At 33.6% G+C, this 19,699-nt stretch overlaps 1 protein-coding gene across 1 annotated transcript; it reads left to right on the top strand.

The window, feature by feature from the left end:
* The first annotated feature begins 617 nt into the window (after positions 1 to 617).
* LOC101619832 (chromosome unknown open reading frame, human C1orf141) lies at positions 618 to 17,994 on the top strand. Its single transcript, XM_012722131.1, has 7 exons — positions 618 to 692; positions 1,348 to 1,505; positions 7,105 to 7,217; positions 7,756 to 7,823; positions 9,823 to 9,967; positions 15,589 to 15,740; positions 17,407 to 17,994. The coding sequence occupies exons 1-7, from the start codon at positions 618 to 620 to the stop codon at positions 17,992 to 17,994; spliced, it is 1,299 nt and encodes a 432-aa protein (XP_012577585.1).
* Positions 17,995 to 19,699: the final 1,705 nt, after the last annotated feature.

Here is a 19,699-nt window from a genome sequence, read left to right as displayed (position 1 = left end):
ACTTGTGTAAATTGGATTTCTTTTACTTTCATTAAAATTTTATTATGACAAAAAAGAGATATAAATCAAGCCATATGCCCTTGCTTCTGTTAGAGCCATATTTAGTTCTTAATGGGCTAATCTTGAACTTTCCAAATTACCTTTATTTCGGAAAATTCCATTAGAGCATAGTAGAGGATTTTGGGGCACCATTGGTGGACATGATATGAAAATACACATTTGTGGAGGTTTGAACTTATGCCCCCACAATGATGCAATGTTAACCACCTCTTCCTCAACAAACATAATTAAAAAAAAAATTTCTGGGGCTCATCTACCTCTGCAAGTTCTGATCATGTAACTTCTATCTAAAAATCTTGGTCCTCTATAATTCTATAATTTAGTTTTTGACCAAACTCTATATTTTTTAATTCAAAAAAGATTTTTATTATACCATCCTTCACTTTTGTACAATGTATGATTTTCCTGTGAAATTCCCACTACCAATCTTTTACCTAATACAGTAATGTAAAGATGATTTATTAATTTGTGTCTAAATAATCATATAGTTAAATTTTAATTTTAGTTAAAATTTAACTTATATTTTCTCCTTTTCAACAGTAATTTACTCAATGAAAATGGCAGAACAAATCTTAGCAAAATTAGATGTTCTAGATAAGCAAGCAATGTTGATCTCAACCAGAAGAATAAAGGTTTGCAAAATATAAGTTAACATTCAATTTAATCAGTAAAAATAAAAATTTTATCATTTTAGTGTGAATGAAATAGTTTATCTTTAATGATGCATTAATATAAAGACAGAACTAATTTGTAAAAAGCAAGTACCTATGTTAGTTGAAACAACTATGTAAATGGATACTATAAAGATACTATAAATAGACAAGCTGATTTCTAATAGCTGTCTTTTTAGGTTATGATGTATCTAACCTGCTTAAAATTTTAAATAATCTTAACAGTCAAATAGTAAATGTGACTACTACTACAGCTTTTATCAGCACATTACTTTAATATATTTAAATGATTTACATTGTTACATTTAATGTATCTAAATTTATTTAAATGTATTAGATGATTTTAAAATAATTTAAAATTAATATATTCATTAACAAACATGTAAAATTATTTAGTTTGTTAAAATTATTTTCATAATTTAACTATCACCTTTGTTTTTTTATGACATTTTTATAACTTTACTTTGAAATTATTTATATAATTATATTAAACTGAATGTTTTAATAATACACAGAAACACATTTGGTATGTTTACCAATTTAGAAATGGTAAGCTCATAGAAATTAAACTAAAATAGGTAAAACTCGTTATTTTTCGCACTTTGACTTTTTACAGGAGAACAGACTTCAGAGTCAAATAAAGAAAAAGACTTCAGTTATACCCCTGACATTTGATTTTCATTTGAATTTTGAAGAAACTATCGATATGTCCACATCTACACCATTACCAAAGATCACAAAAGACAAGATATGTGACAATGATACAACAAAAAGGTAACCCTCATAATTACCTCAAGCCTTCAGTTTGGATTTTAAAGCATGACTTTAGATTTATCTTAAATTATGCAATCCATATCAAATGTAAACTTCCAAACATAGATATATTTCATAATTGTGAATTATAATATGCTAGGTTAGTATTCCTACTTTATAGAATATTTATTCTAATATTTCACTGGTAATTGCAAATAGTAATTATAAGTCTGGATACTTTAAAGAAAGATTTCTCTTGAGCTCTACTGCATTGTCCCATGTCAGTTGTTAGGATTTGTTTCTAACTTTAATCAATATATCCCAAAAAACAAATTTGTCTAGAAAACTGAATAGTTTCTCTGTGCACTTACAAGGAGTATTATAAATATGTTATCTGTGGTCTTACATTTCCACTGCAGAGCTGTAAATAAAGAAAAAAGAGTCATGTAAATTTATTAATACAAATAAATATAATAATTTACATAATTTAATTATCACAATCATCTTTGTTTTTATAATTTTAGTTCAAAATTATTTATAGAAGTATATTCAAATATAAATATTTTAATAATATACAGAAAAATTGCAGAAAATAAAATCTGGGAATATGGGTCAGGAAAGCATAATATATATTTTTATATGTTCATATATTTAGTTATAAATATATGCCATTATTTGACTGCATAGTATGTGACTGATGACCCATTAGACACATACAAAGGTACCTTGTGATATGTGCTATGGTAATTTTTTCCAGGGTGATACTATTGCTGCCCCTTCCCTATCTGATAAGACTAGTTTCCAAATAAGTTATAAAAGTATCATTGACCTTGTGTTAGTGGTAGTATAACCTTCTAATGGCTGAGTAATATCACCTTTGAGTCAAGTATAAATCAGTCAAAATTGTAGACAAAAAAAAAAAAAAAAGCATATTCTTAAGGCCGAGGAATTTTAGTTTGATACGTGTCCAAAACAAAACCAGCAGCAGCAACAACAACAAAAGTACAGGAAAAGTTCAAGAATTTACACAAGAATCAGGGTGTATCTCAGGCCAAGGGAAGTAAAATTTGGTTGAAGAGATTAAGAAATTTTGTACATGTTAAAAAAATCCAGCCAGCACCATATTTAGATTATGAGTTTTGCTTCTGACATCACTTCTGTCTACCATCTGCTGTCTTCAAATAGGTTTCCTTGTGTAAAAGTCTAGTACTGTTTTTCAGAGTGAAACAAATTCTTTAGATGCTGTTACTTAAGCCAAAAGGTAGATAGTCCTTGACTAAGATCTAAGAAGAATTTACAGCCCTATGTTTAGCAGAAGCAAAAGCAAAATTTAGAGAATGAAGTTACACCCAAAAAGAGGTGTGGGCAGAAAGAATCCTGGCTAAAAACAACAGCGAAGGAAGATGGGGCTCTAATCTTAAATGGGGTTCAGAAACTTCACTTCATCCCTTCCCGGAGTATACTGTTCAGGTGTTCCTGGGGTATAGTTTATGGGTCAATGCAGCAGTTTCTCAGTAACTGTCCCTTCTACTGTGCCCCTGCAGCAAGTTGGGGGCAGAGGAGAGCATTCAACTTGAATTGCTGTGGTACCAATCAGCTCTGCCTTTCCCTGGGGAGTGGGAGAACATTTGGGAGTTTTCAGGGCATTTCTTGTTCGGGTAGGGGAATTTTCTTATCATCCAGACACCTGCCAATTTCTAAAATGCTCACCCTCTGGGTGCTTCTTGCCTTCTTTAGGCTTTTTTTGACTTGCCTATTCATCTGGGTAGAAGCTGCCTTATTCCTTCCCCTTGGGCTTTTTTTGGTGGTAGTGATTAGGGGGCTCTTCCTGGGCCTTATTAGCTCTGGCCATTATTTCCTTAGTTTTAGATGACTGCTTCATATGTGAAATATCTTTTTTTATAGATGGTTGTTGAATTTTCTTTAGACTTTGCTCTCCTTGTGTTAAATGTCTAAGGGGCTGGTTGAAACACAGATTGCTAGGTCCTACATGAAGAATTTCTGATTCAGGCATAGACCTGAAAATTTGTGAATCATTTTTCTGGTGATGCTGACACTGCTTGTCTAGAGCCCACCCTTTGAATCACTACTCTAGCTTATGTCCTATTCCAATCATGCTGCCCTACACCAACACCTGTCCCGATTTTTTCCTTGTCTTGTAAAGTTTCATAGCAACTCTCAACTTGGTACTGTAATAACATAATTGGTGATACCTGCCCAGGATTATTTGTAGCTGAACTTTACTTTCAGAGTAGTATTTTCAACCCACTTGTATTTGCATTACCTGGGAACCTTTAAAATAATTGCATTCTATTTTAATTAGCCTGGAGTGAGGCCCAGGCATTACTATTTTTAAGATTCCCCAGATGGTTCTTATATAAAGCTAGAACTGAAAACTACTAAACTCTTAGGATTTCTTTCTTAATTATCCCTACAGACATCTTTTCTATATCACTATTAACTCAGAATTAACTAAACTTACTGTAGTAATCATTTCACAATATATGCATGTATCAAACCATTGTGTTGTATACCTAAAACTAATATAATGTTAAATCTCAATTTTATATAGCTTTTTTTATATGCTCACTTTGTAGTAATTACTGCTAAGCATTTGGACCTGGGGTAGGATGGGGTTTGAGATGATATTTACCTCTGAGAAGGAACTGTAGCTTTTATAAGACATTAATAAATATTGTGTGTAGTTCTGTTGTTCCATGGACAGGCCATCCCCTGTGCCTCCCACTCCTTGGCCTTCTGTCTACCCTGAGACATAAAATATTGAAATTAGGCCAGTTAATAACAGTACAATCACTTCTAAGCATACAAGTAAGTAAAAGAGTTGTGTATTCATCAATTTAATGTTAGAAAAGACTAAGCTTAGTGAGAACTGAAAGCTAGGCCTCTTGCACTAGGTAGTTGGCCAATATGTAAATGCAGAATAAAGGTTTTTGAAGGAAATGAAAAGTGCTAGCTACTCTAGTGAACAGAAGAATGATAACACAGCCAAATAGCCTTGTTGGGGGCATCCCTTGTGACCTAGGGGTTAAGTCTCAGCACTATTACCATTATGGCCTGAGTTTTATCCTAGGCCAGGGAGTTAACCCACGTATGGCATAGCAGACCTCTGCTGTCTCACTTGCTGTTCCCCTTGGCAGTGTATTGTAATAGATCCTCCTGTTTTGCTTCTCATTCTGTCTCTTGTGAATCATCTTGCCATCTCCCCATGCTTGAATCTCTGGCCTTTATCCCAGTTCATCTATGCAAGAATGAATTTAAAAAAATAGCCTTGTTGCTGATATGGAGAACATTTTAATGCTCTGGGCAAAAAATGAAACCTTCCACAGAATTCCCTTCAGCCTAACCCTAATTCAGAGCAAGACCCCACCTTTCTTCAATTTTGTGAAGGCTGCGAGAAGTGAGACTACAGCAGAAAATACAAATTTAGGAAAGGTTGATTTATGAGATTTAAGGAAAGAAGCTACCTCTAGAACAAAAAAGTGTAAGGTGAAGCAGCAAGTGCTGATAAAGAAGCTTTAACACGTTATCCAAAAGATCTTGTTATTATAATCGAAGATAGCCATAATTTCAATTCTAGGATTTTCATAGCTAGAAGGAAGAAATCAATGTCTCCTCAGAGCTACAAAGGATGGACTGACTCTCATTAGTGGGCAATGCAGCAGGCAATTATAAGATGAGGCCAATGCTCTTTTACTATCTTAATGGTTTCCAAAAATGGTAGGGCTTTTAAGAATTATGCTAACCCTACTCTTCTGTGATTTACATGTGAAACAATAGGGCCTAGATGACATCACATCTGTTTATAATATGGTTTACTGAATACTTAAACCCGCCACTGAGATTTACTCTGCTAAAAAAAATTCTTTTTTCAAAAATTTCTTTCAAAGATAATAATCCATTGACAATGCACCTCATTATGCAAGAGATATGATAGAAATGTACAAGGGGATTAATATTGTTTTTATGTCTGCTAATATAGCATCCATTCTGTGGCTCATGGATTAAAGAGTAATTTTGATTTTCAAGTCTTACAATTTATGGATTAAAGAATAATTGTGGTTTTCAAGTCTTATAATTTAAGAAATATACTTTATGAGGTTATAGTTGTCACAGATAGAGATTCCTCTGATAGATCTGCATAAAGTAAAATGAAAATCACTAGAGAAGTTTCTACTGTTCTAGATGTCATTATGAGCATTTATGATTTATGGAATGAGGTAGAAATAACAAAATCAACAGGAATTTGGAAGAAACTGATTCCAATTTTCATGGATAATTTTGAGAGTTCAAGACTGTTGGACATTGTTGGAATGACAAAAAATGATTTAGAATACATAATTCTAAATTTAAAATAACAAAATTAGTTGTTAAAACATTGGGTTTTGGAGAATTAACTCATTTGAAAGACATTCTACTGTGGGTAAAATGCTGTCAAACAATATTGTATATTATAGGGGAATATTTCTGAGTCAATGATGAGACAAACGATGTGTTATTTAATAAAGTGCTACAATCACCCCCTGCCCCTTCCATAGCCACCACCCTGATCAGTCAAGAGCTATCAACACCAAGACAAAACCGTTTATCATCAAAAAGATCACTATTCACTGAAGGCTCGGTCAATGGTAAAATTTCTTAGTAGTAGTCTTTTTCATTTTTTAAAGATTTTATTTATTTATGCATACAAGAACTGGAGTACAGACCAGAGGCGTTGAGGGTAAGAGAATTCACCAGACAGAGTAGGGAGCAGAACAGGCAGATGTACTGATCTACACTGCTGAGGGGAGCAGCCAGCAGATAAGGAAAGGTCTGTTGCACCATGTGGGTCAGCTCCCTAGCTGGGAATCAACTCATGCTGCAGTGGCTGTGGCTAGATTCACAGTGCTCTGCTTTAACCCACTGCAGCACCAGAGAGGGCCCAGCAGTAGCCTTTCAATAGTCATTTTTTTTTTATAGCTGAGTAGTAGTAGACATAATACTAGTGTAATCATAATACTATTGCATACTTAATTAACTATGCTACAGCATAAATATAACTTTTATGTTGACTGGGAAACCAAAATATTATTATGACTGACTTTATTGCAGTATCTGCTTTATTGTGTCTGGACCCTATCTCCTAGTATTCTGAGATGTGCCTATAATACAATTAACTGTTTTAAATACTATCAATAGTTAAAGATTTTGGTGGAGGGAAATTCCCTTTTATAATTAAAAAAAAAAAAGTCTGTGATACTATCTCGTAGACTTTTCTGGTATCTTATATGATCCTAACTGTATATCCTACCACTTCCGCTCAACTCTGGCAATGTCCCCAATATCTCAGTGAATTTCTAAGATATTTTCTAAAAATGCTAATCAGCTTGTGAACCATAGTTCCCTGGAGTTCCTCAGTCATGTCTTGTCTGTCTCTACTTCAAATGATTATCACAACTATTTTAACTCCTGCTTAATTAGCCCTAAACTTTTACAATTTGTGCTTATAGTAAAATTAACACAACTTCCAAATCTGTATAACTAGAATATCACCTTTCCAAAATTTTTTTTGATTAATTTTATAAATTTTGTAATTAGTATAGATTTGTTTAATTTCCTCCAGGCACATCTCCTTCAAAACTAAGTCTGAACCTAGAAAAAGCAATTTGGAAAAGTTACATTTAAGGCCACATGTTGTACCAGCAAATGTAAAAAGTCAAGAAGCCAAATCAAAAGGTAAAGTTGAGTACAACATATTTACTTCAGTTTTTGATGAATGCTTTTATTACATACTTTATTATTTAAATACCTTTAAAGTTCTTGATAATTTGGTGTTATCTTTTGAAAGCATTTGTGTGAAAGTATATGGATTATGACTTCAGTATGAATGATTTCAGTGGGCTGTAAAGAATTTTCTAAGAAAAAAATGTTACAGATATTTAACAGGCATATGAAAAAATGCTCATCCATATATTTCTCTTTTCAAGGGAACTAATGAAGAGATTTGTTTGGCTTTCAAGTATGATTTTATTTTATTTAGAAATCCATTTTTTTTTTCAAATAAGATACAACTTAACTGTATAATAGCAAAAACCAAAGTTATATTTTGTTTATGGAAATTCACTTTTAAAGCAAAGTGCCTCAAGAAAATATAAAGATAACATGTATATAAGCAAATGAGATTATTAAACTACATTTGTAAGACATTTACTATGAACAGACAATGGTAAATTAAAAGTATAGAAATATTATTTGTTCTTATTTGTTACTTTAGAACCAGAGAAAGAAAATTTGAAACCAAGATCTACTAGATCACTTTATTTTCTTAAGGATATAGCTGAGGTAGGTTTAATTTTGTAGAAACTTAGATTAACTCAAATATTTTATATATGCTTCTACAGATTCCAAATTCAAAGCAGTATTTCAAAGTGTTTTCATCTGATAATGTACAAAATTTCATATGTGGGGATAACAGAGAAAATAATATATTTTTTGTTGGAGAAATAATTTGTTGGAGTTTCTGGCATGCTTTTTCTTATCAACTTTAAATATTACCTACTGAATAAACAATGGAAAAGATTTGAATTAGCTCACTTACGATGTTTAAATTTTGCCCCTCTCTTTTTCCCCTCTTCTGGATCTTTGATACTTAATTCTTTGCTTCTTCTATTGCTAACTTTTGTATGTTGAAATAATAAACCAAAATATTTTTTCTTTACTATCTATCAACTTTAATCCCTATTTCTTGATTCCTCTGTACTTAAGATGAAGTTTTTAACAGTCTTATCTTCCACACCTTCTTCCTTAAGTCAAACATATCCTTACTTTTATATGCTGAGGTCAATGACTACTTTTTGCAAGTCTCATTATTTTTGTCTCTAGGTTAATTCTAAAACTCAAAACATTATAAACAGCATTTAAGTTGTTATGATTACATCATACTAATATACAATTATATCATGGTAACACAATTCTGATTACACAAATAAAATATTGTAAATCATTCTGTGTAGAACAAAGTAATACACTGGGATTATGTTTCTTCGCAATGGGTATAATGTTAAAATGACAGATTTTCTTTTTGCATTCTTCAGTTACTCAGAAAATAATGCCATATTTCAGTTTCCCTCATACATACATCTTGACTGTCTTGCATGCTTTCCTGTTTTTTTCCTCTGGAGTTGCTTTTTCTTATGTTGTGGGTGAAGAATTGTAAGAGTACCAGGTACATACATAGTATTTCTTTCTGCCACACACACTGTGTGTGTGTGCTTATTCCCTCAAAAGCCTGAAGAATTCCTATCAGTATTCCTATTTTATTCCTATTTTGTAGATGGGGCGGAGGGGACACAAAAAAAATATAAGCAACTTAACCAGGAAGATCCCAACAGTTTGATACATACTGTTTACGTCTAAGATATGGAGCCTTCAATAAAGAAACATATAACTTTCTCATTATAAGTCTAGTGTCCCATGTCTTATTCTTTTTAAAGAAGACTCTAGTGTCCCATGTCTTATTCTTCTTAACTTTCATCTTTATTTTCTAGTGTCCCATGTCTAGTGTCCCATGTGTTATTCTTCTTAAATTTCATCTTTATTTTCTAGAATGAATCTTTATGAAGCTTTTCTAGAAATGGTACATGGCTGTCTGGGAATATAGTTCCTTTTCCATGTACAGGATTAATAGTTCAGTTGCATAGGTGCAAAATTTACCTTTCTCTAAATTTTGAAGACATTACTCCACTGTTTTATACCATTATTCTTAAGGAAAAGTTCTTTTGTAAGTGACTTCTTTTTCCCTCTGGAAATTTTAAGATCTTCTCTTTATCAGTATTATTTATCAGAAATGTCTTGAGGGTATAGCTACTTCAATTTATTCTGTGCAGTGCTCAGTAGGCCCCATCTGCAAATCAAATACCTTTATTTAGGTCTTAAAGATGTATTTTTAGAGGGCCCTCTCTTGTGGCACAGTGGGTTAAAGCACAGCACTCTGAAGCTATCGCAGCCACTGTGACATGACTTCAACCCTCAGCCAGGGAGCTGACCCACATGGTGCAGCAGACCTCTTTTGACCTACCTGCTGCTCCTCTCAGCAGTGTATTTCAATACACCTACCTGTTTTGCTTCTCAATCTGTCACTGGTGAATATTTTCACACCCACCCCACATGCCTAGCCTGTATCCCAGTTTCTTGTATGCATATGGAAAATAAATATTTTTTTTGCAAAGATGTATTTCTGTTATATATTTCCAAATGTGAATTATCAGGTATAGGTTATTTCATCAATATACATGGAAAGAAATAATTTCTAAGACAGTTTCCCATTTTTCTTTATGTTTAGATGGAGTATGCTAAACCCTTGAATGATCTATATTCACAGCATAGTCAAGCATACAGAAGAAGGTTGGGTTCTACAGTCTTTTCTCCTATACCAGGTATTGAATCTAATGCTTATAAAAAGGAAAAAGACTCTATTTTCTTTGCAGGTATTCCTATTTTGTGTTTATTTTGAAATAGCTATACTATACTAACTTTAAAATATAAACATCAAGAAAACCCTTAACCCAAGAATATCAATATTTAATCATATTGCTATATTATTTCACTAATAACATATTAAAACTCTATTAGAAGAATTGTAAAGTCCAGGTTCCTTCGCATGGTTTATAAAACCTTTCCAGCTATCTATTCGGTCTCTTTATCCATACTGATTCTCAGTCTGTTCCAGTGACTGTCTGATTTGATTCTTTCTGTTCACAATGACCAAAATATACTTCTCTACCTAATAGTGTCCTATTCATCTTTAATAGTTGAGACACTATTAGCTGCAATTAAGTGAAAATCTGACTACATGTGACTCAAACAATAAAGATATTTATAACTTAAATAACAAGAAATTCATCAGTAAAGCAATTTCAGGAATGATTGATTTAGGGGCTTTACTGATGCCATGAAATATCTTCTATCTTTCCTTAACTGTCTTAGCAAGTAACTTGCCCTCCTAGCCATGCTGTATGTATGGTGACTACTATTCAAAGTGACTTGTGTGGTTATTCACATTCACTGAAAAGCGAAAAGTTCTTTGATTCCTTTTTTAGAAAGAGAAAAATATTACCCAAAGTCATCTAGCAGATTGCTACGTCTTCCTGGCTAAAATAGCTTCATGTACCCATATCTGAACAAATGATTCAGAACTGTTTAGAACTGTTTTTCCAATTTTTAACATGACCCACAGAGAGAAATACTTTTTTATGTCTTAATCATATATGAAAATGGAGCGGAAGATTCAGTTTCATGAAACTCTGATTAGTTGTCTTTTTCTCTTAATTGAAATTGATTGCAGTAGTTTAGTATTTTTTATAGTAATTACTAAAGGATCCATGTGATACATTCTATTCAATTCTATTTCATTTTTTAAAATGCTGTTCAGGAGATATGCTAAATTGATTTCATTTCTAAACTGATAAGTTATGGCTTATATTGTGAAAAGTACAAGCTTAGAATATTCAAGAGTCACTCCTTTGAGTTAGGAAGAAGGCGAGCCTTCCAAGAAGAAGACATGATTGCTTGGAGGTAGATGACTAAGATCTGAGTTCTGGTAACACCAAGAAAGGACTATTAATTAGGCAATCCTCTGTTTATTGCATTATTCTTCATTATTCCACTCAGATTCTACTCTACATCTTCTCTGAAGTATTTCCTTATAATAGTGTCAGGCTGTTTAGTCTCAGCAGAGCAGAAGAGGCATTATAATTCTTTTATCAAAGTCTCAAATTAAGTCTTCTGGGAAAGTTGAAAATTATAAATATCAGATTATTCTGGTGAAAATGAATAAATAACAAAATGAAAAAATCATTCTTGAAATTAAGGTATTTTATACCAAACTCACAGAAAATTTCTACATAGTACAAAATGAAAGGAGATTCCAGAAGCCGAGGTAACATTCTTTTTATTATTTCAGTTTGTCTTTGTCTCACAATGTCCTGTTCTTTGGTATGAATATTTTTTTCATTTTTCTCTTGGAAGTTCTAAGAATTTTGAAGTTGTTTTAGATATTTCTACTTAATTTTATTGCCAGATTTATCTTCTACTTGTTGTTTCATTGGCTTTCTTGGCTTTTAGTTTTCTTTGTTTTAGAATTTTTGAAGGTTCTCTATTCACTGCCCCCTACTCACTTCATCTTACTCTTTCCAGAAGTTTTGAGTTACTACAAACCAGACTTTAATTTAGAGTTGCACATGGGGCTCCGATACCACATTGATACTAGGAATATGGAAGATCCATTCTTCCAGCCCTGGTGTGGTTTAACTTAGTTCCTGGTTATCAATTTGGAACAGAAAAGTGATTTTTAGACTCTTTTCACAAGCCACGAAATCTCAGCCTCTTGTTTCAAACAGTAGATATTTCTCTCATTTACCATTCCCATTTATGCAAATAGCATGTAACAAATTTCTAAGCCCAATATGTAGAAACCATCCTTGATTTTTATTTTTCCCTTATGCATCATATTTAATCCATCTATCAGTCTATCTGGATATACCTCCAAAATATATCCTGATATCAGCCAATTCCCATCACTTCTGTCACATCCTTTAAGCCACCAACATGTACTAGCAATAGCGTCAGAATTGTTCACTCTGTTATTATTTGCCTCCTAAGACTACCCATCTCGAAACAGGCAGAGTGATCTTCCTAAAGCATAAATAGAACTACTTTTTATTCTGTTCAAAAGCCTACAACTGATCTCTATGATAGCCAGAATTATATGTCAGCTCTTTACTACAGTTTATGTGGCCCTGTACGATTTGGCTCCTGCTACTTGCCTTAGCTCACCATATTCTACTTTTAACCTCACCCTTTTACTCCAGCAACACCTTTCAGTTCCTCATCATTCCAACATAGTTTAACACTGACAACTTTACATTTGCTATTTCATCAGGCAATGGTTTCTTCAGATCTTCACTATCTCCCTCCTTCTCTTTCTCAGATTTCAACTCAATTATTCTCTCCTGAAGTCTTCCACAGTCATGCTAAATGAAGTACTATATTTATGTTTTTTTTCAATATATGTACAAGTATTTGGAATTTTATATATGTATTCAAAATGTGTGTTTTTTTTTTTATTAACTATTTTCTCCCTCTATATCAGAGCCTGCCAACCAATATAACCTGTTGTGCTTGGGGGGATTAGAATATACTAAAATATTTATCCCTTAGCCTTTAAGACTCCTGGGTTGTCCCTGTGCTAGCTTGGCTACAAGTATACTTAAGTGTTTATCTCAGACAGTATACAAATAATATTAAGGAAAGTGTTTGCCATGATATGTAAAATATTGGGAAGAACTGTACTAGAATGCAAACTATTTGGGAACAAGAAAAAAAATGCTGAATTTACTGCTAATTATATATGTATCTTGGAACCCTTTTAAGAAAGTAAAAAATACTGGCATGGCCACCAGCCATATTTAGAAGAGCTCAAACTTGGACATTACCTCATACCAGGTGACAAGATCTGTTTGACATTTGATAACTCATCTACTAAAATACCAAGTGCTTAAACACATGAAGCTTCCCAATGGCTAATTATGACTTTATATAATATAGAGATTTGAAAATTTGAAAATGTTTTTCTTCCATAAAATCTTCAAGACAGTTTGTGTCTATCTTAGCTAAACATTGGGTACTTGATCTCAGTCTTTGTCACTTCTGTTTGCTTGTTTAATAACTTTTTACTGGGTAGCTATTACAGATCAAGTGCTATGCCAGGTGTTGTCTATTATTTTACATTATAAAATATTTTAACAGGATATTTTCTAAATGTTAAAATATGAGAGTGGATCTGTGTTTCTTTCATGAAAGTCTTATCATTTCAGCTAAAACTGAAAGAAAAACTAGTGAATCACTTGATTTGATTCATTGCCTAGAAGATTATGAAAATAAAAGGTAATTGATTTAATTTATAGTACAAAATGATGTGAAAAAAGTTTTTTTTATATATTTCTGATATTTCTCATGAGATCCTCAAACACCAAGTAAAGAAAAAATCATATTAATCCAGTCTATAGCTAGATAGAGCAACAATGTACAAATGTACAATAATATCCAGCAATAAGTCCTTCTAACACAGTGCTACTTTAAATAGTGCTACAACAACAAATATAAATTAGTAAATAAATAGTATTTCAAATACATTGTCACATTGTCGAAGGATAACACTAAAGAGTGCCAAGAAAGAGAGAAAATACTGTCTAAGCTCAATTGCAACATATCACTCAGCCTCAGCGTGCAATAACAATGGGTTAATTTAACAAACAGAGATTGAGGGAAAGGAGAGAGTTTCTAAGGCCATAAATGGCTGTCTGTAGTGTCTAATAGTTCTAAGCAAAGTCCACTCATGCCAGATGGTGTTGTCCCATCAACGAAAGCGTGGAGGAGTTGGTAGCCCACTGGTCAGCAGGATACCAGGATTCAACTCATGGTGGCAGCAAGAGGTACTATTAGGTGGGGTCATTGAAGTATTGCTGCAGCTGCCTACAACATTTTGAAGGCTGGACAGCACCAGATGCCAGACCAGACTATGACAGACTCAACAGTACCAGCAAGTAGTGATGGAGAACCAGATGCAGTAGACAACTCTCAAATGTGGCCAGAGTGCTGGGCACCAATCAGTAATGCCTATCAGCATTGTCACCATGGGGTAGTGTCAGAGACACCAGTACTAAAGTTATTAATATGAACCAATAGCCAAAACTCTTTAAGACACTGGGTCAAGGCTGATGGTGCTCCACACAAGAAATGCAGAGACAAGGTGCAGTGGTTGAGTCTCTGTGAAGGTCTGGAGGTCTGGAAATCTACAGAGGTCCACAAAGGTTTGCTGAATCCCATCGAGGTCCTGAATGCTACTTCCTTCAGAGGCTGACTCTGAGTATTTTTCTCTCCAGATACTAGTTGCTGACCACTTCTTTCTTTGGAAATTGGTTGCCGATGACTTTACCTCTCTTTAGAGACTGGTTGCTGACTGAATCAAACTGGCTACTTTTATTCTCTTCATGGGTCCCAACCCTGATTGGACTATTTTCAGTCCTAAGCATCTGATTGGTTTGGTTAGCACCAATCAGCTCACTTCCATTTTCATTCCATATAATTAGTTTAAGCCCCTAGTCAAGGGAGCTCGAACCTGATTGGTCCACTGATGATCCTGAAGCCAGATGCAAAATGGAAAAACCTCCTCTGTTTAGGCCATCCTGTGCTCAAGTCAGGACAGGCTGTGGACCACGGACTTCGGTTTCATTTCTATTAGTCTTTAAGATGATATATATCTGAGTACAGGAATGAGGGACTCACTGGATATTGTGACATTGATGAATATGTTTTGGTCATTGCCCTCACTACTCATTCCAAGATGTTTCCTGATTACTGAGATCTATGATTCATTAATTTGTGTTGTGAGTTTCTGAAATTGGATAGGATTCCATTTAACATTCATTAGTATGGAAGGACTCATATCCTTCATGTATCCACAGACTTCATGTGTCAACCATGCCAAATATTTGCTAGGGATTGCCTCACCCCAGCAATGGTAAGCCCCTAAATAAGCTTAAAATCTGTGTCCTTGTCACATGTGAACCAAGAGATATGAAATGAAAACTATATCCTCTCTGCCTAGCCACACCCTTCCATTCTGTTAATAAACCTGGGACCAACTTATATTGGTGGGAAGCTTTCAAAATCTTTTCAAAAAAAAGTAACAAATTTCTTTGACCTTTAGTATTCTCAGTGTGTATAATACATTTTCCCTCAAAAATCAAACACACACACATATTATTGTCTTGCTTTCACCCCTGCTGTTGCCATTCCACTTCCCCCCTCTATTTCCATCAACCGTCTTCCCCCACTCCCTGCACACACAAGCATCAGGCATGGAAAGATGAAGGTCAGGTTGAAAGTCTATAAAAGAGAGCTTGGGGGAGATGGTGACAGTGGCTTTGAGGGATGAGAGAGGCAGGTGAAAACTTACAAATTGAAATCAGCATTATAGACATTTACAGTGATCATGTGTTCATTTTCAGAAGAGAATGTCTTCCACAAATAAATGACTATAGTACAGAAGAAATGAAATCTATCAAAAGTGATCAGTTAAGTAATGATTCTTCAGTGAAAATGAAAACCTTGCTCCCCTTGTGCTTTGAGGATGAATTGAAAAAGCCAAATGCCAAGATAGTAGATACTAGTCCAGCAAAGACAGAAACAACTCATGTGGTAATAAACATAGCTACTATAATTCATTGAATATGAATACTATTACTGTTTGTGGGAATTTGATATGCTAGTAGCTGGAATATTGATTAAATCTTTTTTATCTTTTGGTCACATTCTGAAGTAATAACACTTAGTTTTTTGTAGCTTTTTTTCCTAGGACTGGCACTCCAGAACTAGAAATTCCTTTGCCTCAGTTGGAAATTTTAGTTTTTCTTTATGAAAGTTTCATCAAAATTTCTTGATTATAAAGGAAATATAAATGACATTTATTTAAAAATGATGATTCATTTTTCCAATTATCTACTTTAGTTACCGGAATCAGAAAACACATTTAATAAAGACTATTTGGTATCCCACAGAGTCTCTAGGACTCTGAGTTGAAGGGTCTGCAGTCAGGAGTCTCCTAATGGCAGCCATACACTGCTCTGCAGGAGCCCATGCTATTGCCAAGAATAAGACTTTACAACTGTGATTCTGAGCAGAGGACACTGTTCCTAAGAGCTTTGTCATTGCTATCATTCAAAACTAGGTCTATCTATCACCATCCTCTCTAGAATGGTTTTCACAATGTTGAATTTCTTAGAGTGTTCGCTTTTCTGTAGACTTAAGTTTACCTGATAGGCAGAGACTATGTCACTTGCCTATGTTTTAAGCTTAAGGGAAACTGATAAAGCTAATTTCTGCCCTTCTTAAAGGTACATAGACTTGTAAAGTGAAAAATCCCCTAGGGTGCTGGACAGGCCAAAAATATGACATACTCCCACCACTGTGATTAAGTTAGTTACTTTGGCCTCCTTCACGGATTGCAAAATCAGGTCTTTTGTCATTTTTTTCAGTAATGGTAGAGACATGAATATGCTTTTAACACTAAGTACAATAATACACAATTAGATGACTTTAGTTTCTTATTTTGTGAGTTATATTTCTAAAGGAATAGTAGCAATCTTTGACTTAAAGTATACAAAATAAATACTTGTAATCCTCCTATTTGACCAGTTTCCTTGGAATTATCTTTTTGCCCTATAATAGAAGTATAGGTACTAGGTTAGTGAGTAACTCATCATACAGATTTTGTTAATGCTTTGATAAAAATCTCTATTTTAGGCAAACTGCTTATTTTGACTACTTTATTTCATAGGTAAATACTAAACACTTATATACTAAATGTTGGGTAAAATAACAAATATAATTATTATATAGATAATTTTTTGTTTTCTGAATTATTTATAAAGATATCCAGACTTGGTAATTTTAACTTGTAATCAGTTATATCTCATTATTTTTTATTCAATCTTTTTTATTAGTTCTTATTTTTGGGTATGAAAACTTAAGAAATGCCAGAACAATGTTCATTCCCACCAGCTATCTTCTTTCCTAAGAAATAGTATTTATTTCTTTATATCCCAGTTTATTTCAAAAACTTTTGGGAGGTCAGTTAACCCCAATATTGAAATTGACCCCAAATATTTTACTGGAATGTGAGAAAACAGTGTATCATATACAAGTATGCCTTTTTTATGTGTTTGAATGCCATTTTCATTCAAGTTAAAAACTTCTATTTTTAATTACTTTTAGAATATTTACCATTTATTTTCATATTTAGGAATACAGATAGCTTTCTTGCTTTATAGTCTGATGCCTAAATTCTCTTTTATTTAACCCACAGGAACAACATGACACAAATCCCATAATTTTTCATGAGACTGAATATATAAAAATGTTACTTTTGACAAAAAATAGGCTTCCTCCCTATCTTATACAAAACGGAAATATTTACCCATATAAAAGAAAAAATCTTATTTTAGAAAGAAATCATGAATACCTCAAATCTCTAATTAATGCTCAATTTATTACTCCTTCTGAATCCAACAGAACTGCTTCCAAAGCATGGGAGAAAAATATTCCAGAAATAACTTCTGAACTGGATAAACTAAATGATAAACTAAGAAGGAAAACTATTAAGTGGACATTAGAAAACCTATCTTGGAATAAACTTATTAGTTTCTCCCAAACTTTTTCCAACTTAGGGAAAAAAGTTGTGGGCTTCTTTGATAAACCTGTTATTCAAGAAATGGATGCACAAACTGACAGATCTGAAAGAATTCTTTCTACAGTAAAACCAATAAGCACATACAAATTCAGTGCCTCACCTATGAGATATTACTCAAAACCAATAAAAAAGATGTTGGAAGTACAGGCATTAAATAATGTAACACCACTGGATAACTTACTAAAGTTTCCAACTGAAAATTAAACACCTCATAAAATATTAGTTATAAAGCAATATTTGGCTAACAAGAAGCAAATAATAAAGATGCAAGATCTAGAAGAAATTCTTATTCAAAAAGAATGACATTCTAATGGATGGTATAAAACAAGGCAAGAAATTGGAGTTACAAATCAGCAGTGGTCTGTTCAAGAAAAATCAACAGTTTGGTAAATAAGAGGATAAAGTTAAGACTAATCAACAAGAACTAGTTCATGAGTTTATGTGATCTCAATTAGGTCTCCTAATCATTGGTATTCCTACAGTAGTTCGGTTCAGGACTAGGAATAGTACAGACTGACTGGAAATTCTCGATTGGAATCTAACACCATTAACCTTGCACCATAATTGAATGTCAAATAGGAAATATACCATAAATTTATATGAGAAATCCATTGTATATCAGCATTTTGGATAATCACTGGAAAACTGTGTTATATTAGCAGCTTATACAATTAAAAAATTATACAATTTCAAGAAGTTTTTTATTGGTTGTTGGAACTTCATTCCTATATTATGGCCCTTCCAAATATAACCTCAACTTTTTTTGAATTGTTGAAATTTTGTAAAAGAATAACTTGTCTTTTATAAACTAAACAATTTTGATAGTAAAGCCAAAAAAAGTATTGAACATTTTATATATTGCTATTTTACTGTTTATCATTAACTCTATTAACCAAAACATTATACTGGCAGAATGCCAATTAGAGTTGCTCTTCAAATCCATTTGTTTAAGTACTTTAAAATCTTAATTGTTAGTACTTGAGTAGAAATAGGTTTGATTAGAAGCATTCATTTTTTTCTTTTTAAAGATTTATTTATTTATTTATACAGAACTAGGGTACAGGCCAGAGGTGCAGGGGCGGTGAGAGGATTCACCAAAGACAGAGTGGGGAGCAGAACAGGTAAATTGATGAAGTACACTGCTGAGGGGAGCAGCAGGCGGGTCAGGAGAGGTCTGCCAAGCCATGTGGATCACCTCTGGGGCAGGCGGGGTTGAACTCATGCAGAAGTGGCTTTAGCTTCTTAGTGCTGCGCTTTTACCCACTGCGCCACCAGGAAGGGCCAAAAGAATCAATCAAGTTTAAGAAAGGCTTTGAGGTGGATAAGAAGGATAAGAAGGCATATACTTGTTCAGGTTTCTCTGTTTCCATTTTAGACTGGAAGTTTTCTTTATCACATGTCATCACTGCTACTTTGGGCTTCTCTCCACAAGTAGAGGCAGTTTTTGGTTCTCAAAGAGAATGACAGAGAACATAGAGATGAGAGGAAAAGGGGTGCAATTGAAGACTAGGTGAGGAAAGAAAAAGAGAAAGATGTCAAGATAAGGTGGAAGGCCTTCTGAGGTATGTAGGAGGTGGCAGAGAAGCATATAGCTTCCTAGTTGTTGAGCTTTCCCTTCTGGTTACTGGCCTGCAGTTGGCCTAACACAGGTACTGGCTTATAATAATTATGGATGGAGTTGTAGGGCGAGAACCACCAAAGCATTTCAAGCTATTTTCAAGTTATCAATCTCCCTTTAATTTCTGGGTCACACTTTACTGAAACCCAAAGTCTAATACCTTAGGCCAGGTGATTGAAAATGCATCATAGATTATCCCCAAAGAAAGCCCATCTTGAAATATACATCATTAAGTCCAAGATGACTTCTCACCATTTTGACCTAGGATAAGCAGCGCATCACGAGATTTTT

This window comes from Condylura cristata, unplaced genomic scaffold (assembly GCF_000260355.1).
Source record: "Condylura cristata isolate star-nosed mole 26May11 unplaced genomic scaffold, ConCri1.0 scaffold00008, whole genome shotgun sequence".
In the NCBI taxonomy this organism is placed as follows: domain Eukaryota; kingdom Metazoa; phylum Chordata; class Mammalia; order Eulipotyphla; family Talpidae; genus Condylura; species Condylura cristata.
Note: the sequence above shows the minus strand (reverse complement) of the source record. Positions and strands in the feature narration are given on the sequence as shown.

Bases quoted from the DNA above. Each gene is read 5' to 3' on its own strand.
- LOC101619832 (XM_012722131.1), top strand. From the start codon at position 618: ATGGCAGAACAAATCTTAGCAAAATTAGATGTTCTAGATAAGCAAGCA. The intron at 7,218-7,755 runs GTAAAGTTGAGT...TTGTTACTTTAG, and splicing joins TCAAGAAGCCAAATCAAAAG to AACCAGAGAAAGAAAATTTG. The intron at 15,741-17,406 runs GTAATAAACATA...TTTAACCCACAG, and splicing joins AGACAGAAACAACTCATGTG to GAACAACATGACACAAATCC.